At 39.2% G+C, this 23,072-nt stretch overlaps 1 protein-coding gene across 3 annotated transcripts in view; it reads right to left on the reverse strand.

Annotated features, from left to right (window-relative positions):
- Positions 1 to 13,033: 13,033 nt before the first annotated feature.
- Positions 13,034 to 23,072, reverse strand: part of FSTL5 (follistatin like 5) — a 196,459-nt gene continuing 186,420 nt past the window's right edge. For all 3 annotated transcript variants that reach the window (XM_040971412.1, XM_040971411.1, XM_040971410.1), the window contains one exon: positions 13,034 to 13,736. In XM_040971412.1, coding sequence (XP_040827346.1) covers positions 13,034 to 13,736 — 703 coding nt within the window. The remainder of the gene's footprint in view (positions 13,737 to 23,072) is intronic.

The following is a 23,072-nucleotide window of genomic DNA, read 5'->3' on the forward strand; positions in this document are numbered from 1 at the left end:
ATTATTAGAGAGCTGGATTTGAAACAGAGCAGTCAGGATTGGAACTAGCACTCATGTGGGATTCCAACATCACGGACGGTGGCTTAACCCAATGTGCCACAGTGCTTACCCAACAAAAGCTCTTTTATCATCTATGCTGCAGTGATTTCTCTCAGCTTCTTAACGTCTTCGGCTCTAAAACGCAGGCTATGGCATTGTCCTGTTGAGTCACGACAGTTGAAAGAATTGTTAGGTTTCTTCTTCCTGCCCTCCTATTGACTTCGAGGCGTGACGCTGCAGGGATCCTATAACATGGGAACTAAATCTTTCCTTTCTAGGACAGGCCATGCAATGACCCCATTGCCCTCTGAGTCAAAGTCAGAGATAAAGTGGTGTGAGTGGTTTGCAATGTCTAACCCAATTGTGGATCAAACTGTGTTCCACCTCCAGATGATAAATTGAAGAGCTAAGCTCCACAATATGATTGCATCTTGACGCAGAGCCTTGGCCAGATGATGAGGTCCAGCTGAAGTCCAGATGAAGGAAGAGATGTCCCTACAAGAACAGAAACCAGTTTCTCACACCACATAAACAACTGTTTCCATGATTCTACTTAGATGGTCTTAGATTTTCTTTTCACAAAATGTATCATCTTCTAACATGTACTGATTATGTTTGTTAGTAAATGTTGTTCGTTTCCTATTACATTGTAAAATTTACGTTTCTCCATTTTTTATTTCATCTTCTGAGGAATCAGAAATGCATAGACAAGAACAAAATATGTGCTATTTTTTGAGAACATAAAAAAATTCAGGCATTTAACCCACTCTAGGTACTCATTCTCCTGAGCATTCAGAACATTCGTTTATTGAACAGCTGTATGACACCCAAATTTGAAGAGGTTACTTTTGTTTCAAACCCCCTAGAGAGGAATCATGCATTTCAAAAGGTAAAAAGGCTGTGTTGGGACTTATCATCATGCTTGGTTTAGTACCAACGTCCTGCACTTCACTCTAAAGAGTGCCTGTGTTCAAAGCCAGGTCAGCTGAATGCTAATTATGTGATCATGCAAAGCAGGATGTCTGCTACTTAATTTAAAACATCATGAAGTATGCCCCTGCTTTCTAACCAGCCTAATGCAATGTTTGGAAGTTTGAGTCGAGCTTTATCCAAACACTGAGTAAATTAGCAAGGTTTTTTTTTAAAATCAAGGAGTTCAGACAAAGCAGTAAAATAGTTTGATGTACCAGAAAGTAATACAAGAACATCAAGAACCACTAATAATATTTGAATAAACCCTGAGTTCTCACTGAATTTCAATTATTTAAACCAGTACTGCCTGGGCATTAAAATAGGGATAAAGACATGCTCAGTAAGCTTGTAGCGTACATGCGAATGCTGATGAAATTGTGGTTCGAGCTTCAGCTACGTCTGTCACGCGAGCGACAGGGGACCAAGCACTTGACTCATCCTTTGGTTTTTCTGTGCCGTTATCAGGAAGCTGGAACTGAAGTGCAGCACCTGGGATACAAACAGGTGCCCATATGGAATGCCAGTGCCATAAACAATTGCTTTATCTGCTATGCCACAGTGCCAGCCCCAATAGTTGAGTTTTTACAAAAAAAAAAAGAACAATTTCTATGGAATATTGTGTCTATGAACTATGGATTGTGCAGCACACTCTTTTTTTTGTTGTTATTCTGTGGTTTTCAGTGTCTGTATAGGTCTTTATAGGTGATGTTTTAAGCATCACGGCTCAATTGCTAAGTCCCCCCTCCAAGCACCAGGATCCCATATGGGCATTTGTTCATGTCCTGGCTGCTCCACTTCCCATCCAGCTCCCTGCCTGTTGCCTGGGAAAGCAGGAGAAGATGTCATGAAACCTTAGGACCCTGTACCTGAAAGAGGCTCCTGACTTCTGGCTTCAGATCAGATCAGCTCAGCTCAGTCCTGGCTTTTGCAACCTGTTGGGGCGTGAGCTAGCAGACAGAAGCTCGTTCTCTCTGTTTTTCCTTCTCTCTGTAAATCTGCCTTTCCAATAAAAATGAATCAATCTTTTTAAAATGTAATAGAGAACCATTATGAATTTTATTATTAACTTAACATACAGGTCCCCCCAAAATATACAGACAAAATATTGTTTTGCTAAAATTCAAATATTTTCAGACCTTTTAAGTCATCTCACAAATGACTGAAGACGTATTTCTTTTTTTCGTTTTGTCATGAGCTTCCTCATGTCTTTGTATGTCATGTACCTTCTTGAACTAATAAATCATTGATCCACCAATCTACCCACTGAATCCTCCACACAACTGATCAGAGGTGGTGATGGTAACAGACTTTCTGGGCAGAGGACTTCTTTTTATGCAATATTTGTATTATTAAAATAGAATTCACCTATTTCCAGGACAACGTGCTCAAGTTATATTGAATTATTTTCCCCAGTAAATGCAAACTGTCTCGATGTTCTTCTGTAATAGAATGGGGCAGCTGACCTCAGTGAGAGTAACAGCAGTGAAAGCCTCTGCTACCGTTGATGAACTCCACTTCTCTAGTGGATGAAAGAAGGGGCACACACGTCCATGTGCTTAGGATTTTCTTCCACAGTGCTTTTGAAAACTTTATTGTCTCAGCCAGTAACCAGGAAAATGTAATAATTCTTTCGTTTAAAATTACAATATACTCTAATGAGTGAGCCCCTTAAGATATAAGATTACACTTCTCAGACTCCACTGGGAATTCTCTTACCAGCTCACATCGTAATGCAGGAGTCATAGGAGCTAATCAGCCCAATCAAGCTTTACATTCCTCTTCCATGGCACTGTTCTCAATCACCTGGAAGTCTCTCCACTGAGACTTGCCCTAAATGTCCTCTGATTTCCTTACAAATACATGTCAGTACGAGAGGGTCAAAGTGGAATGACAGAGACGATGATTCTTTATAAGAAATAGTGGTAAAATGGGTGAAACATGTTCATCTGATCTTAGAAATAATGCAATGAGAGAGAAAATCTCGTCTCCCAGATGCTCAGACAAGCCAGTCTCCATTTCCTACAAATGTTTTTTTAAATTTATTTACAAGGCCTGAACAGGCCACTGTAAGTTGGGAATATTGTAAGTCATACTGGAAATGCATTGAGCATCCTATCACAGCATTACAAGGTACCAGCAGAGCTTTGTTGGCTAACCCTCCTGATCTCCTGACCGAGTGGTTACAAAGCCTGCTGCTACCCAATTATATGAGAGTTTCTGTAATAGGTGCTGCCTGGAGGGGAAAAAAAAAATCAAAATTAGAAATACACTTTGCCCTTAATTCATAGTCCTTTTTGCACCATTGGGAAGCCAGAAAGTCTCCAGTCAAAGCGTCGTAAATCAGAGGCTGCGAAGGTAACGGCACGAAACGAAAGTTGGCTGTGTACTTTGCCAGTCAAAGGGCAGCACGATAGCCATTTGGCCACAGAGTGAGGGGAGAACTACAGATCCCCGTTTGTTGCCTGTAGCCTCCTAGACCACAGAGCCCAGCACATGTGCGTTCTTGACCTCCAAGCTGTAGAGCTCAGCAAGGGTCATGGAACCAAGTATTACTAAATGCCTCATAGACTCTTAAACAACCCATGTGACCCATGGGATCTGTGTTTAGCACTTGATAACATTTTTAAGATGAACTTTGAAATTTACAATTTTGAAATTATTACATGTGATCAAATTGTTTATACGTACTTACAAAGGCACTGTGGGTTCTGGAAATCCCATAAAAAATGGAAGTGTAAATTATTGTGTAAGGATTTTAATGAACCAGCGCATGACACATGCCCTTGAAAGCTGCTCAGAGACTCTGAATAAAAGGCAGTAGGACAATTTTACTAAGAGATTATTGATGAGGATGGAAGAGAGTATGCAGGCTAGCTCTCAGATTTCAATTCTTCTCCTTGTTTTCACTCAATATCAGTATTTATTTGTGTACAAGTGTGTCTTCTCTGCTTTTCCCCAGGGATGCTGGTTGAAGCATCCCTTTGAAAAGCAGCAAAGCCTGGCACTGGGAATAGAGCAGGTTGTCGAAATGAAAAAGGTCGGGAACAACAACCGAAATGTTGTCCCACTCTCTCCCTGCCGCTCTGCTCAGGAGAAAGGGAGTGAAAGGCAGCTCTTTGTCTGTGCTTCCTTTTTTGACCGATACCAGGAGCGGAGCCTAGCAATAGCTCTAATGAATACTTCATAAATAAATGAACAAAGTAACGCATACAGAGTGAATTGTGAAGTTAAGAGGATCAATGCAGCCAAGGATACGGAGAACCCTTCTGCAAAGAATCAGGTTGCCAATCTAGGCAATGTCACTGTTCCCGGAGTAAAGGTTTATTAATTTGGGGGAAACTATGTTACTAAATACAGCATCCTGACTAAAGCAACTGCTCAACCTAGCTGTGTTAGAAATACAAACGCAATAATCGAATCGATAAAACAAAGATTTCAACATGCTTGCTTTGTTTCATTGTTGATTCATCACAAAGCTGACAACATCCAACAGAAGCAGTAGCCTGTGGCTCACCTGTGTGTCCTGATAGCATTCCGCATCTGGTTCAGAGGGATCATGTGTCTGCCAATTCAATGGAACCAAATCGCAGAGAACTTTCTCAGCAAAACAGAGATGCTGCCAGATCAAATAAACGCTGTCTTAATCTGGGAAAGCAAATGATATTAAGGTCATTACTTCATGAACTCTTGTCTGAAATAGGTCACATCAGGAAACATTCGTCTCTGTTTTTGAAGACCGTGACACTGACACTGATTTGGTTCTTTAAAAGACTTCCCTTTATCTAATTCCATCACTCGAGGTGTGCAGTGCCAAGCTGCCTTCTCAGTTTGCTGCCACCCGCTGCCGGTGAGCCTCCTGGTACACAGCGGCTCATTTAGGGAAGGGGCATTTGCACTTCTGATGATTCAGTCAATTGGTTCCGAAAAGCCACAACTTCTAACAGAGTACAGCTTCCGGGCAATGAGAGCCTACACGCTAATCCATTGCATTACAGTTTGATTTGTGTTGAAAAATATTATCTAGATGAAACAAATGAAACTAGGAGGAATAGTACACCAGACAAGAAGCAGACATATAAAAAAAATGGTAGCAATGAGAAATGAAGTACTACATAGAAACAAAGTCCGAAAGTATTCTGATTCTTCAGTTTTAAAGAGAAACAATCGCAGAGAGATCATGGACTGATGATGTTTATGAAAGTAAGTAATGGTGTTAATGAAATTACAAATAGAAACCATAGATGCTATATGGTAGATTAAAATAATTACTGCCACGAACTTGGAGATCTTGGAAGCCTGCCGACATTCAGTGTGGTAGACGCTGACTCCGTATGTTGAAAACTAAAGTTCTAGCTTCCTTGGGCGTCAGGAGTTCTTGACATTCTTTGGTGTGGCTAAATCCTTGTCATCTCACCTCCCTCCGTCTTTCCCTTTGCTCTGCCCTTGTGTCAGCTTGGGGGCTCTGCGTCATGGCATAGCGTGTTAACACAGCATCCCACGTATGTACTAGTTTGATATCCTTCTGCTGCACTTTCTATCCAGCTCTATTCTTTTCATACATGGTCTTTTTATCATTTAAAATCTTTTTCATGAGTATTTAAGCTTTTACATATCTTCATTTTTCTACTATTCTGAGATACATTTCATGTTCATATGCGATAGAACTCAAGAACACGATGGCAAGCTTATAATTGTTAAGTTTCTTTTACATCTTCAGTTAAGAGGAAGAACACATAGCTTGTGTTGCCACGTGAAATGCCTCCATTCCATATTAGAGTGCTTGGGATTTAGTGTGTCTGTTTCTGATTCAGGTTTCTGCTAATGCTTCTGGAAGGTGGTGGACGGTGACCCAAGTCTTTTTAATCGAGCAGATTTTCTTGGCATTCCAGACACCTGAGTTGGTCCTGTTCGGTTCTGGCTGTTTTGGCCCTCTGCAGAATGCACAGCACATGGTCTCTCCCTGCTCTTCGTGGCTTTCTTTTTCTCCCTCTCTGCCACTCTGCCTTTTTAAAAGGCAAAAACTTTTTAAAAGAAGACATATACTGACTTTGTAGTCACATAATCATTGGTATGCTCTTTATTATTTTTTTTCATAGAGACTTAGATGAGTTACTGAGATCACATACTTTATGATGGTGGATGCACTCAACCTTCATGATATCCCCAGAAATAACAAATCATTTTCTCTCAAGTGGTGTGATGATTTTCTCTGTTTTGCTGATTTCTATAAGCTTAATTATGACATGCTTCAGTGTGAATAACATGCCAATTATACTTGTTTCATTTTTACTGATTTCCTTGGATGAGCAGATTAAAATTTTTTCCATAAAAATTAAGATTGTTTAAGCCATTATTTTTCATTCCACCCATTATATTAAAAAAAAAAAAAAAAGCTGGCTGGCTTAATTAGAGGAATAGGTGCAAAGGTTGTGGCCGAGGGGTCTAAGCCATTGGAGCAATGCCATGGATTTCATATGGGAGTGATTGTTCAAATTCTGCTTGCTTTGTTTTTAAACCAGTTCCTGGATCATGTGCGTGGGAAGACACCAAATGATGGTGCAAGTACTTGGAAGACTCAGGTGTGGCTCTGGGTTCCCAGCTTGTACCTGGACCAGTCGCAAATACTCTTGCCTTTTAGGAAGTGAAGCAGTAGATGAAAGTCAGTCTGCCTCTCTCTCTCTCTCTCTCTCTCTCTCTCTCTCTCTCATCTTTAAAAATAAACACACACACACACACAGCCAAGAAAGAAAATTTAAGAACCAGAGGAGCAGGCATGCAAATTTGCAGCCCAGCTTGAGATATGCATCCCAACCAGTACCATAACACTTATTGTTCACTTGTTAATTTATTTAGATATTTAGCTAAACTAATTTACTACATTCTATCCCCCTGGAACTGTTTAGCCTTTAACGTAACTATTTATGGGCGGGGCCTATGATATTTCCATGACTGTGGAATAAGGCTGGCTCTGGCAAGGTTATCTTTCTTTCACTGTTATTTTAAAAATAAACTCTCTGTTGTCTGTCTCCATTAATATGACACCCAGCTGTCAGGCTCCACTAATTGCTGACTGAATTTGCTATTATTTTCAGCGATGCCCTGGAGAACAAACTGCACTACCGTCTGTTCAAATTAAATTCAGTTTTCCTCTGCAAGGGTAGTTTTTGGTGTGTATCTTTGTCGTTTATTCTGACACCCAGAGGGCTCCTTTAAACCGTCTCTTCCCATAGCTTTCTCTAGTAAACTATTTGGCCCACAATTTCCCTTGTCATTCTTGTGGATGTATGACTTCTGCTGAATTGCTTACAACCAAAATGCTCACCATTTGTAAAAGTCCCCACAGCCTTGATTTTCTTCACACTGTTTTAGGTGATCCGTTGTTTTGACACCAGCTTTGAATCGCTTTTCTCTGGAGGGCAGCTCTGGATCTGATGGCAGTGGGAGCTTCAGGAGCAGGTGTTCCATTTGAGTTGCAGATCCTTGCATTCTTGCATTCTTGAATTTCCTCTCCCGGTGAGCAAAACTCCAGCATTTGATGGAGGATCTTCCAATACTCCTGAAATGATGCATGTAACTCAAATAAGTCTAAAGAGTAACGTGTCTCCGTATTAGCAGATCTTTTTTTCAACTTTTATAATATCGATTTCTGAGTTTAAATTCGTTTACGTTATGGCTGACAGATCTTTTCTTCATACCTTACTGAGAAATGAACCCTACTCATGTTCTATTCTATTCCTTATTATGTATTATAATCCAAATTACCTACATTTAACCTAAACTTGGCCTCATGATCTATTTGAATTAGGGCTTTGCAAATTATAAACTATATGATTATAATGTGTTTTATAAGTTAAAATCCATGGGGACGATCAGAATAATGGCATAAAAAGTTGAACTTAATAATTTTCAGAGACAATTAAAAACACAATTTCTTAACAGCAAACCTCAACATTGCAACTGTAATAAGTATATTCATTTTTCTACTGGTATATTATTTTTTTAAAGATTTATTTTATTTCATTACAAAGTCAGATATACAGAGAGGAGGAGAGACCCACAGGAAGATCTTCCATCTGATGATTCCCTTCTTCAAATGGTAGCAGGAGGCAGGAGCTTCTTCTGGGTTTCCCACGTAGGTGCAGGCTCCCAAGGCTTTGGACTGTCCTCAACTGCTTTCTCAGGCCACAAGAAGGGAGCTGGATGGGAAGTGGGGCTGTGGAGATTAGAATCGGCCCTCATATGGGATCCCAGCTCGTTCAAGCTGATGACCTTAAGCTGCTAGGCTACAGCACTGGGCCCTCTACTGGTACATTATTTAAAGCAGTATGATTTTAGTTTGTGGTGACACTAATTCCCAATAATCAGAACTAATATTATTAGCAGAAATAGAAACTGATTTGTTGATGACAGAAAGCTCATTAAATAGAGGTGGATAACTCAGTGAATAACTCATGACAGGGAGGCAAGTCAAAGCTAAGTAATACTATGTTGGATATTGTGATAAACACAAGTCCACCCAGTAATCAAAGTGAGATTTCATACAGCGATAGAGTTTGAATAAGTCTCAATGCAGAAATATCAATCATTGCCTCCTAATACGCTGTTTCTGTGGGTCACCATGTATATAATGTATTCTTTATTTTGTGTATTCATGCTTCTTGCAGCAAAGCTAATATATACAAGGCTAACATATACAAACTACCTCTGTAAATAACTACAAGATTATGAGTATTAATTAAAGTTTAATAATACATAAAATAAATGCATTTTAATGAACGCTATGTTTACACAGCATTTACACTTCAATGGGGAAGTCAGATGTGTTAAAGACATCCTCCACCCGAGTGTTCATTATGTCTATTAGCTCCAGCGTGCTAGAGAATTAGAAACACCTGCCTGAGTGATGCAAGTGTTAGTGTTGACAGGTTAGCAATATTCAAAGCTTGTATTTTCTCTTTCACTAATTATTTGAGATTCTCAAAATGCTACTGTTGTGCTCTGTGTGGACTGCTTGCACCGAATATTTTAAAAAAAATCTGGAAAAGAGTGATCCATTCACTTCATGTATGTTTAATTGACTAATGTATGCCCACGCAACACCAAACCCTATTTAGATATTATATTTAAAAAGAAAGTAGACGGACTATCTTTTTATTAGGTTTTATTGTTTATGGTATAGAAGGATGCATACTAGGTAACACATAAATATTAAGCCATATAAGATGTTAGAAGCCTATAAGATATAAACTAATGAGCAAAAGGAAGTAGGCATTTTCTGACTCCTGTGAAAATTGCCAACTTCACACAGGATAATGGGGACTTCTCATTGGTTGGCAAGTATTTGAAGCAGATAAGCAGAGCCTACATGGGCATAGTCAGGAGTGTGCAAACGAAGTGTGAGAAACAGCGTGTGCAAGCGCTCAGGCCAGGGAACATGTAATGTCTCTATGTGAATCTGAATTCTACTTAAAGAGAAGAAATCCAAGCCTACTTGGTCTCTTAAATAAAACAGAGACTTTGCGATATTAATTAACAGGAGGCTGGTGTAGCTATGTGAGCTACAGGTTAAGTGGTGGGGCAGCTGGTTGATCAGAAACAGCACCAACGCAGACAAGAGAGAATGCCAGCTCAGGGCAGTCCTTTACGGTCAGCCTCCAACCACCCTGGGATCGGAGTCTGAACGTAATTGGAGCTGACTCTTGGAGCAATTGATTTCCTAGGACATTAAAAAAAAAAAAAAAACCTGTAAATGCATTTGGTAGTTAATTAGTGGTGCTTAACCGGTGTGTGTCATGTCAGCTGAGATTGGGGACTTAATGGATCAGGAAAATTGTTAAAGAAAACCAGGATCATCCCTCAGTTATGCATATGCTCAGTTTGAGGCGTTCTCAAGATTCACATAGAGAAAATATGGGTGGCGGTTCTAGTCCTGGCTGCTCTACTTTCAATTCAGCTTTCTGCTAACGTGCCTGGGAAAGCCTCAGAGAGGGCAGGCCGCTGCCACTGTGTGGGAGACCTGGAATTCTCCCAACTTGGGCCTGGGTCTCCTCAGCTCTTCTGTTCACCTGGGGAGTAAGCTAGTGGCCAAGAGACCTTTCTCTCTATTTCTGCCTGTCTCACTGTAACTCTTTCAAACAAATAAAATGAAACAAAATTTGTTCCCATTGAGGATTATGTGTGTTTCACTACAAATCTAGGCAAGCAATTACAGGTGAATAAGGAAGCAAGGATCAGAGGAAGATGGTGCAGAGCGCTTCTTTTATTGTGTCTAAACTGTCTCATGCTCAACAAAGATTATAATAGATGCAACGAGAAAGCAAGCACCAAGACTGCCTCTAAGATGGCCCAGATTAAGAATGGGTTGAGACTTCACAGAATCTGTGCTTAAAGAATAAAGCAAGACATCATGGGGCCCAGCGCGGTAGCCTAGGTGCTAAAGTCCTCCCCTTGCATGTGCCAGGATCCCATAGGGACACCGGTTCTACTCCCAGCAGCTGCTCTGCTTCCCATCCAGCTCCCTGCTTGTGACCTGGGAAAGCAGTTGAGGACAACACAGAGCCCTGGGACTGCACCTGTGTGGGAGACCTGGAAGAAGCCCCTGGCTCATGGTTTTGCATTGGCTCAGCTCCAACCATTGTGGCTGCCTGGGGAAAAAGAGATAGAGAAAGACAGGGGGAGAGAGAAAGAAAATATTGCATTGTAATATCTAGGTCTGGGCCAAGCCAAGCCAGGACGCTGGAACTCAGTTCAGGTCTCTTTTGGGGGTTCAGGTACTTGAATGCTTGCGCCATCACACACAGCCTCTCAGAGCATGCTGAAATTTGATCAGGCGCTAAACAGAGATTTGAATCCAGACATATAAACCACTGAGAAAAATGTGCACCTTTCCTTTGTGGATATTCTATATACTCCATTCTGATATTCGTTTTTGATTTCACAAGGAATTCTAGACATCATAGAAAAAAATAGATGCCCTGCTTTGAATGTTCAATAATGAACACATATGTTTATATTATTCCTCCAAAGGCAAAATTAAAATACCCCTCCTTAATTGATTTCACATTACTTACCTCTTTAAATTTATTGTATTCTGTTCCATCCCAGTTAAAACAGAACATCAGAATTGTATTTGAAACATTGTTAGGAACTAATCATAAAGCATGCAGGATGTACATTAAATCACTCACTGAATTCTCAAGAGTTAAAATTTAAGTGATTTATTATATTTTTAACAAGCAGTGTCTACAGACAGAGCATCTGCATGGTGTAAGTTCCCAAAGAAAGATGTGTGTGACGGACCGGCATTAAATCATTAACTCACAGACACCTGATGGGGTTCATGTTCGCAAGGAAGAGAATTACCAAAAAGTAAGCAGATTTACTGTGTAGAAACAAGATCTGATTGTTGCTTTTTATTAAATCTACAACTCATAATGTTTCCTTAAGCTAAGAACAAATCTATTGTTTAACAGAGTTCAGGATGCTATATACACACACAAGATATTAGACACTATAAAATTTCAGGTTTCTAAGATGTTTTACAGCATTTTAAACTTGAGCAAAAGTTTTATTTAAAAAAGACCTTATTGGATTACTTTCTGTAAATGGAGGTCATTTCAACAGCCCGCTCGCATTTTTAGCAATAATACAAACAAAACATATAAGTAACTAGGTTGTCAAGACATGTCAGCTTCATTTTAAGCTTGGATAATTATCTGCTCATTCCAGTAAATGAACATGTCTAGCTTTCATCTCCTACTGACCCCTTCTTTTCCCCTTTAAAACAAGAAAAAAAGCAACGAGTTCAACTTCTCTGCTGTGTCTCAAATAAGAGGATTAATGAGGTTGCCAACTGCACTTGTAATCAAAGAGAGATCATTTTAGGATGATACAGGAGTTGATTGAATAAATCATTTAGGAAAATTATTAGACAAGATGTGTTTTGATGTGCTCTACTTCAGTAGTAAGCGCAAATGCACAAGTTCACCTTAACTCAGTAGGTGACATGTTAAATTGCAGTTTCTATTCCCATTTCTCCCAAACCGGCATATCTCATCAGCTTTCCTTCCCGATCTTAACTTCCCTATAGACGATTTGTTTTAAGCAGATACAGTAATTCATTTTTGGGGGGGTGGGAAGGAATTAGAAATTCTTGATGATGCAATCCTGGTGATATTATTAAAAATCCACTCTGATAATAAAATAAGAACTTGTAAAAGAGTTGACATCTGAAATTTGCATGAAAATATAACACACTCCGGTGACTGACAAAGTGGGTAACACATTGCAAACATTTTCATCCTAATTATTTTTCCTCTCTTCACATTTTCTATAACATGCTGCAAATTGCACAGTAAACATCAACTAGCCAGCTCGTACACCACGCAGGGTCAACATAAGCCTCCAAATGATATTTCACGGAGGGTCAAATCAATGCCTAAAAGCAGGTTTTGGTACAAAGGATGTTCAATGCGTATATATTTATTTAATGACAAGAGGCTTCTACAATTAGGTGGGTGTTCACTGTGCAGCTATTACCTTCCCTTTCGTCCTGTACATCCCCTTCAAGGCACAAAAGATTATAAACAGTGGACAAGCACAAAGATTTTTGAATTAAGATCTTTAAGGTTTTGCAATGCCTTTTATTTCTAGGTTAAGAACACCAAAAGGATGAGAAAAATAAAGCACCCTCAAAATGACATCGTATTTCGTCATCTGACAGTCCCTGCAGTTTGGTTGCTTTTTAAGTAACTTAAAATGCTATTTTACTGGCTTTCAACACAATTGCACATTTGAATCTGATGATGGATGTGATCTTCATTAAACATTGTGTTAAATATTTTTAGTCAAACAATATTAGCAAGAATTTATGTGTCTGTTAAAAATATACATTTTTAAATCAAGCCAATCAAGTAAATTATATTTGATTAGGACATCAACTCTGAAAGATAAGTTGTAAGTTTAAACAATGAGTTAATGCAGTGTACTACAAAACTCTTCAATCAGTGATTCTCGAGGGCCCCTAGGCCTCTCCAACCCAGACGACTGTATTGCCTCTCTCCACTTCGGTGATCTCACAGTTCAACTTATTCAGCCGTCCATCCAGGATAAAGAGAGAATCCTTGGAAGGCGTCATCAGGTATTGCCCGAACAAGCCACTGTCCTGGATGCGCCGGTTCTTGCGGCTCCAAGGCCAGTCCTGCGCTTGGAGAGGCTCCTTCAGGCTCTTGATCATCTTGAGCTTCCCAGAGGAGAGCTCCACGAACAGCACATCCGTCTGTGTGCTCGAGCTGCCGTAGATGTTGTACTGGTGGGCCTCCGTGAAGGACGGCTGGAAGGCCAGGTCAGATATGTGCAGGTTTGTGTGGATGACGAACGCCTCCTGTATCTCTCCTCGGATGCTGATGTACTGCACTCGCACAAGACCTCCCACGTCACTAACGCTGACGAGATAGTGGCCGTCCGGGGAGGTGTAGGGGGTGCCTGTGACATCCCGATTGAACCCAAGGACTGAGTCGGTCACACTGTCCAGCACCAGCTGTGGGGGCACTGCCCCAGTGCTGTCACGCTTGCATTCGATGAAGTAGTATCCTCCCAGGTGAGTGTAGGCCAGCGATCGAGGTATACATTTGTAGTCCTTCAAGCTGATTGTCTTGACGTAGGACATGGTTTCAAGATCAATTTTTTGTAATGCAGCCTCATCTTTATGAAGAATAAATCCAAATCTGAAAAAGACGAAAACATAATCAGACAGGAAACTACAGATGGACTACTAATTCACAGCAGACTAAGGGTAACCCCCTCCGTGTCCGGGGCATCGGGAGTCAGGACGTGACAACTCATGGTACAGTTGTTTCAGGATTAATCCATAGAGCGTGCCTCCCTTCTTCTTGTTCTAGATCATTCTCTTTTAACTTCCAATGATAAATCACCCTGTAGCAAGCAAAATAATTCAAAGCAGCCTACAACCAGAGTAGCAAGCTGTTCTTTCAACATAGAGTAAAATGTAAGCATTTTGTATCTCACCTTGGGATATTGAATCAATTTAATTAACTGCTGCTAATCCTAGAAAGATGAAAGTTCTTCCTACATGAAATCAATGTCTTTCACTTAATTTGCTTCTTGTCTTTCGGCCTTCAAATGAATGTGACACTCATAACTGTTATGAGTTTATAAGACTATTTTGCATTTTAGTTTATAAGACTATGCATAGATATGCATATATACATATAGCTGCATATCGCTATAATTTTGACATAGAACTCTTACATTTTAAGTATTATGTCTTACGGTAACCTTAATTATCTTTATAATGTTAATAACTATTATATTGTAAATTTAAAAAAATAATATTGATTTATTTGCTTTCACTGGAAAGTCAGATATATAGAGAAGAGGAGAGACAGAGAGGAAGATCTTCCACCTGATGGTTCACTCCCCAAATGACTGCAATGACTGGAGCTGAGCTGATCTGAAGCCAGGAGCCAGAAGCTTCTTCCAGGTCTCCCACACAGGATTTAGTGTCCCAAGGCTTTGGGTTATCCTGAACTGCTTTCCCAGGCCATGAGCAGGGAGCTGGATGGAAAGTAGGGTTGCTGGGACATGAACTGGTGCCCATATGGGGTCCCAGTGCGTGCAAAGTGAGAACTTCAGTCACTAGGCTACTGTCTGGCCCTGTATTGTAAATTTTAAAAATAAGTTTCCATTTTTAAACTTTGCTATGTCAATATTGTTTAATTTTTAACTTAAGACTGTGTTATCTTATATTGAACGATGAAAAATTTTGGAGATTTATACCAAGTTTCTATCAAAGTTTTATTTATGTTGTTTTGTGGGTCTTTCTAATCATTTGAGAATTTTTCAGAGTATTTATTCTAACTATTGTTTGAAAATGATCAGAATGCCCTGTAGCAAGTATAGACAGATACTGAAACCCTGACATTTAACACAGCATTGTTCTAACAAAAATCAAAAAATGAAATAAGCGGCAATAAGACAGAAATGAGAAAACAAAATTATACTCAGAAAGGATGCTGGTCAGCAGAACTGAGCAAGTTTTTTCCGTTTGTTAATAAGATTGATGAAATCACCTGACAGTAATTCTAAACATTTAAAATAATAGAGCTCAGAGAAGTATTCCTCCGTGGAGCATGATCCTACATAAAGAAGCATGATCCTGCTGAGAATAACTAAAGGAAACATGTAACATTCAGTCATGTTACTGTCATATGTGTACTTCATTTTCTTTATATTCATCAATGAGTTATTTTTGTAAAAATTATTCCCTCGAGTAACATAAAATACAACAAATTTGAGGTAACAACTCCTTACAGTTCTGAAGTATTTTATAAAGAGATTTATTTACTACATGAAGGGCAGTTACAGAGAGAGAGGGGAGCTTGCTTTCTGGGTTCGTTTACCAAACGACCTCCATGGCTGGGGCTGGGCCAAGCGGGTGTCTGGAGCCAAGAAATTCTTCCCAGTCTCCCATATGGATGTAGGGGACCAAGGACACGGTCAAGCCCTGCAGCTTCCGTAGGCGCGTTAGCAGGGAACTGTATCAGAGGCAGAGCCAGCTGGGACTGCAAGCATTTCGGGTACACACAGTGCCTGCCTGGATCATTTGGCAAACTCAAAATCTAAGTAAACTCATATTGATCATCACAGGAAAAGGAAAACATTTTGCAAAAATTCAGGTTTTTTTGGTCATACTTCTGGAAACAGAAGAAACCCACACACTTTATTGAAACTGCCGTAAAATTGTACAGTTTGCCTTTTTATTACATTGCATGTAACTGGGAAGGCACGATACCTTCAGTTCTGTTCCAATATTCATGGTTAGACTGTTGTCAACAGCAGAAGTGCATATTCTTCTATACGACAGAAAAACAGTAACTTATAAATAATTACTTTAAGAGGCTTTTTAAAATAGTTATTGGACAACCACTAAGCACAGGGCCCCGGGCATATATTTGTGGTTAACACAATTCTCCCTTCTTTTAATCAGTGTAGAAATTTTGAGTCATAAAAATTTGGAAACTATTGATGTGACTACTACTTGATGGTATCATTTGGTTTTGCTATTTCCTAATTTGCTAATATTTTCCCAGATATTTGAAATATCATAAATGAATTCACATTCCCAGTGTATCTCTGAAAGGCATTCACCATTTCTCGTACATTCTCATCTCTGTCTTTTTTCTGTCTTTCTATGATTGGTTTCTTCTAGTAAACATAGCTGGCACCATACCTATGTTGGACTAGCATTTTACTTTTCATCACAGTAGTGTGAAGAAACATTCATTGTGCAATTTGCACTTCTAAATATTCTCATTAATGGTTGTGAAGAAATATATCATAGGTTTTAAGTCATTTCTGAATATTAAAAAAAAGAAAAAGATCCTCACCTGTCAAATGAATCTTACATTTTGGTCCCAGAATCAAAAAAATCATAAATTCATAAGTGTCACTGTCCACTCTCATACTGTCCTAATATAGAGTCTCACATACTATAAAAAAGAGCAATGTTTAGCACATGTTGGATAATCAGGAAGGGTAGTTAGGTATGCAGAAATACTGGTATTCTGTAGGAAGTCATGGATTTTGATGGAAGATATACTTTCCTTTATTATACATCGTACATTGTCTCAGATAAAAAGCATTAATCGGCTCATTTAATAAAAGCGATAATCCAATAAAGTTTTGTCATTTCAGCTCTCCTCTTAACCTTGAGTCTCCAAGTCTCTTTGGGGAATGGTTTCTGAATGCTGATGAGGAAGAATGAAACAAGTGCTTGGAAGTCTGGAATCACTCTAGCTCTGATGCTGAGGAATGGACTGAAGTTTCCTGTGATAAGTCCAGCCTCTTTAGGTGGTAATTAAAATTATATATATATATATATATATATACACACACTCACATATGTATAAATGGTTCAGTGAAAAATGTAGAAGCTCTGGGTATGGTGATAAAATTACATCTATTGTAGCACTCATCCCGTACTTCCTTTTAGGGCCCGAGATATAGCGATGTAAGCAGATGTATGCGAATGCCTTCAAGTTTTCACCAGTGATTTATTGATTAGGAAGTGGTAGTTCTAATTCAAAATTTCCCCCAGTACAGATTAATATTCACAAGTCTCCCACTGTTCATTAGTTACTGATTAATATTTACGATGCTCTCAACTTTTATGCCTGCTTAGTATAATAAAATCTTGCACAGTACTAGGCCTAACACGGTTTGTCTAATATTTTATTAGCATGTGTATAGAGGTTTCAGATGGAGAAAAGAGAGTTAAAATTCACTGCCCATCAATTATTTTACTTGGAAATGAATGCCACTGGTCAGCTTGGTATCATGTGGAATTTCCAGATTTGGTGGGAAGAATTAAGTAAAGATTTGTTTTTCTAAATTATATCATTTTTTTCTGAATGATAAAGTTTTTAAAAGGTCAAATTTATGGTTCAAAGCAAGGTCCTAAAATGATTTATATATACAGATATCTGGTGTTTTCAATGCTGTAAGTAGTTCTCTGGTAGTCTTTGTTCCATGATCTGGTATTTCAGTTCGGTAGACGTCGCATGAATGTGACCTATATGCAGTCTTGGGCTTCAATGAATCTCAACTTTCTCATTAGCTGGGACAGGAAAAACATATGACTTTAAGAGTGAGAGTAAATGCATTCATAAACGTTATCAGCACTTACTGTGAATGAGTAGAGAACTTTAGTTCTTTACACCATAAGCAGCACAATTTTCCTATCATTTATCAAATGAAATACTTCTCATGAGATGACAGAAGAAATGAAAACAAGTTCATTATGCATAAACTTCCTTTGCAGCTAGCATCCCCACAATGTACAGAAGTGGCCATCTGATACATGAGTGAAGATACCACCTGGGGTCCCTGGATTCCATAGCAGACTGCTGGAGGTGAAATCCTGGCACCACTTAAGTCTAGCTTCCTATTCATGTGTATCTTGGAAGGCATCAAGTGGTCGGTAGAGTAATTGGGTCCCCAACAGCCACCTGGGAGACGTGGACCAACTTCCAAGCTATGGACTTCAGACTGCCGCAGGGACTCGGGCAGCGTAAACTACAGATGAGCATCTCTCACTGCGTTAGGGATCAAGACTTCAGCTCCGTGCATGCTTCCGTTCTGGCTGAGTCCGTGCATGCTTCCGTTCTGGCTGAGGGCAGGGAGCACTGAGTCACAGGGTACTGGGAAGTCGACTTATTCTCAGCACGGATCATACAAAGACAGGGACATTTAGAAGATCCACTAGAACTAATGCATTAATTCCAGCTAAAATTCATGGTAGATTCTGTGGCTGACTCTGAGACCTGGATAGCTGATGATAAGTGTAGTTTTGGAGATTTTGTAAAGGCAGCTCAGTACCCTTGCAGACACCATACACATTTTGAGAACATGCCATTATGAAAGGAGCAGAAGATGCATTCTTGCTAGTAACACGTGGAATATTTTCTAATACTGCTATTTGTTCAGACACAAATAAAATCACAACACATTCAAAATTACACAAAGCATTTTCTCCAACAACTGTGAATTGAAACTGCAAGTCAACACAGAAGGAAATGTAGAAAATCCATAAACATGGCAATGAAACAGCATATTCTGAGTAATTCTTGGGACAAAGAAGAAAGGAAAAATAAACTTGAGAAATATTTTGAGAAAATGAAAACAAAAGTACATTGTGGTGCAAAAAGTTTGAGATAAATCAGTGGATGAGAGACATAAATGTAGGTAAATAAAACAATAGAAAGATTTGAAAGTACAACATCCCTTTCAAGCTAATGGACTACAAAGAAAGAGAAAATGGAATTTCATGTCAATAAGATGAAATAATGAAGATGTGAGCAAGAATAGATGAAATAGAGAAAATCAACCAAAAAAGCTGTATCTTTGACAAGAGAAACAAAAGGGACTTTAGCTAAACTAGTAAGTACACAAATGGGACAGAGTTTAAAAAAAATTACATGTATCCTTTCTGCCTAGTATTTTTTAATATGAAGGTTTTAAAAAATATATACTGGGAAAAGCCTGAAAAGCTCCAGCAAGCAATAAATAAAATATTGTCACGTGAAGACAAGGCTCCCACAAAGCAGTTCATCCCACACTAAGGACTCACCGTCGTGAGCCCTGACCTTGCACTTGTACTTCTATATTAGTTTATTAAGTAACTGCTCACAGAGCCGCTTCCTCACCATCCAACAGGAATCACAAGTTTTCCCCTAAAAATGTGACTAAATCATTTGTTTATCAAGACTCTGAGTGCTCCGTACAAACTCTAAATGCAACCCAGCTATCCTGGTCTCTGCAAACACATCCTCTAACTTAAAAAGCCTGGATCCCTGCTTCCAAGGGTCAAGACAAGAAAGCAGGGTGACACCAAACGCTGCTATGGCCTGTGACACACTGGTAAAAACATTTCTCTCTTGTTGCCGTGACTTTATTTTCTGCAGGTCTGGAGGGTAAAGTCACCAGGAGACACAACAATAATTCTATTGAACTGGCAGCTAAAACTGCCTCCAAGTTTCTTTCAGCTCCTCATGTGTCTGTTTCAATAGGAAAAAAAAAAATGGGGGGAATTACGGCGGGGGATCTGGGTTCTGGCTGCAGCGATTGAGTCAGGCTATCATACAGCATGGAAATACGGAAGAGAATGACTTTGTGTGTTATCTCCCTACGGCCCTGGGCTTGTTACCATGAAGTATGATGAAGACCATAGAAACGGCAACAATGAACTCTAGGTACAACTATTCATGATGCAGACCCTGCAGAAGGGAACATTAGGGGCTGATGCAATGGTGCTACATGCTAAGCCACCACTTGCAGCTGGCATCCCACATTCGCATGCCAGCTTTAGGCTCTGCTAATCTGGGTGGAGTTTCCATTCCTGGTGTGAGCCTGGTCCAGCCTCAGCCATTGTGGTTAGTTACAGGCATCAACAAGGAGGTAGAACATATCTGTATGTATGTCTCTCCCTTTCTGTCATTTTGCTGTTCAAATAATACAAAATTTAAAAAAAAAGAAATAAAGAAATGAGGCTTAGCATCGCCTTAATGTGTTAAAAAAATTATGGTGCTTGCTAAAGACAAACGGAATACAAAGCCGGGTAATGGAAGGATTATGTAAATACCCACAAAGCTAAGAGGATTAACTGTTATAATTTTCTTCTTAGTTTTTTTTAAAAATAAATATATGTGTAAGAACATATGTGTGTATATATAATAAAAAGTATCTTCAAATATCTGTTTCCTTTCCTCTTATTTCCGTTTTTAACAGACAACATAAGAAGTACTGAATTTATCACGTTTTCATGAATAGCAAAAATCCATTTTCCACCAGAGTTAATAGAAAAAAGACAAATCTAGAAGAGATTTTCTGGCTGAGATTAAATTATTTGATCACAGATAAAGGCAGGCATGGGTACCAAGAGGTCTCCTGGGAATGTAAGGAGGCTCTAGCACAGCTCAGAGTTAAGGGTCTACACTGGGCTCCGAGGTTTCCCATCTTGCTAGTCCTTGCCTTCCACTTCAGACTGCGTAAACAACAGCACACGTAGTGAGCGAATGGAGTAGTCCCTGCAGAACTGCTCAATTCTACTCGTCAAAGAGCCCTCGGGAGTTGGCTTTACTTTGCTGAAATAAATCACACTACATAGCAACATATTTCTTTCCTAGAAATGGAGATGATGAAAGAAGCCAATGTATTGCCATAGAACAGACCCGTGAACCAAAAATATTTTATAGAACCTTACAATCTGATTATAGTTTCACTTTATCTGTTTGGGAAGGCATTTATATTGCACTTATTACCTACTATACCTGTTAGAGCTGTTTATGGAGACCACAAGAAAGAAATAATTTTTATGCTCCTTTTAGTTCGCTATAAATTCAGAAACAATTTTGTTTGAACAGCTGATCTGTGAATTAATAATGAGACTATACCTTTTTTTTCACTACTGTATGTCAAGTACTCCCTATGTGTTTAAAAATTGATGAGACTCCAAACTCCACGCCTTTACCTAAAACAGATTTCAAAAGCATATGGGGCAATCATCCCTAATATGAAAAAGTTCTTTTCAAAAGTATATCTTACATTGTCAGAAGTAAATAAAAAAGGGAACTATGTCCAGCACAAAAATATCACAATTCCTTAAGGAATGCATGAAAATATTCTCTGGAAAACCATGTGGACATTTCTCAGTGTTCCTTTCATTGACTATATGGATTTTTGAAGTGCAATTAAATTAGTTTGTATTGAAAATAATTAAATAGACAGAAGAGCCCGGCATGGTAGCCTAGTGGCTAAAGTCCTTGATGCCTGGAAACTATAATGCTAAGGGAAATGAGCGAATCCCAAAAGGTTAGATACCACATGTTTGCCTTGATTTAACCTGTAATTTTTGTTTGTTTGTTTGTTTTTGAACCTGTCATTGATACTGTCTCAATCCATGTGTTTTGAAGAATTGAACTTGCATTATTTCTAACATATTGTTTACTCAATACTATGTCAATTAATTCCATAATGTTATAAATTTTGCTGATGTTTTGTTGGGGCTTTTAACTGACCGGGACTTTACTCTGTTAGCTCTACCTTCAGACCAGAGAAGGTCTCCCCAAGAAGCCGCTGAACTTATCTGGACAATAAGATGCTGGACTCTATGCTAGGTATATGCTTGCAATGAAGGAATCTCAACTGAACTTGAACTGTGGTTATGCAGCAAGGTGGAGGAATCCACCTTGGGGGGAGGGTTATGGGAGGGGTGGGAGGAATCCCAGTGCCTATAAAACTATCACATAATACAATGTTAATAACAATAAAAAAAAGATGCTCCCCCATTTTATGATAGCTCTTAATTTAATAAATTAATTTTCTTGCTAAATACTGATTTCTGTTGAAGTTTTGTTACATGATGCATAAAGCACGATACTGAGCCTGTTAGAGCTACTTAGAGCGTAGCTGACCAAAGTGGCTGTGCCTTGAGATTTGTACCTCTGCTATGACATGACCATGTTTCCCGCTGGCTATTCCGAGTCAGTGCCTGATCATAACGCCATTACTGGGGTGGGGCTTCTCTTGATGTCAACATTTTTTCCCTCTGCATCTTCCAATAGCATCGCTAATATTTATAGAAATTGGATATTTCTACTCAGACTCATCCTTTCCATTCAGTGTCAGACTCACAGGATCCGACCCCGTTTTCTTCACAGATGGTTTTCCTAATAAATTGCCTACAATCTGCTTGGTGTCTAATCAAAGAGACCAGAGAAAGACATATGTACATAAATGATGCATAAGACAATGCCTGATTAAAATAATGATCGGACATAATAAGACACATCATGAATCTGACAAATTTTCAACGGGGACGATCAATTATCTTTTTCAATCAAGAAGTTCAGGCTTTCCTGGTAAGAAATCAAACCAGATTGTCCATTGGCAATGCTCAACAGTACTTTTCTGCCTGGGCAGTGACGACAGCATGTCTTAATTCTTTCAACAATGATTTTTCTGACTTGTTTACCTTCTCAATACACCAAGCGTCTTTTTCTCCCCATTTATACCTATTTTTGTATGTGCTATTTCCTCTCCCTGTAAATCGCTTCCCATTTTTTGCCTTGATTGGCTGACAAGCTCTTATCACGCTACTTTGTGTAATTATTATGGGGCAATGATGAAGAAAGAAAAATTATTGGTTGTAGAGTTGCAAAATATTTAAGAGCATGCCTATTTAAATTCAACATTCTTGACACGAAACATAGCAAAATGCTACCATTTTTGGAGGAAGGCCAATTAACCTAGCCCTCATTTCACCTTGAAAATATGCAAGTGTTGGTGATAACATGGAAGTAAAGATCTAGCTAGTACAGATAGAAGCATGCCTTATGCTTAAATACTTCCACTCATTCTCAGGGTCTCTATGTGGTATGCCACTTGGCTCCAACACATTGGGAGACTTGGCTACTCTCCACATCATGTTAACGTAAGGAGCAACACCAGATTGTGAGTTTGGATTAGAGGAAGTCAGTAAGGAA

This window comes from Ochotona curzoniae, unplaced genomic scaffold (assembly GCF_017591425.1).
Source record: "Ochotona curzoniae isolate NIBS_2020 unplaced genomic scaffold, NIBS_Ocur_1.0 contig_21, whole genome shotgun sequence".
NCBI classification, from domain to species: domain Eukaryota; kingdom Metazoa; phylum Chordata; class Mammalia; order Lagomorpha; family Ochotonidae; genus Ochotona; species Ochotona curzoniae.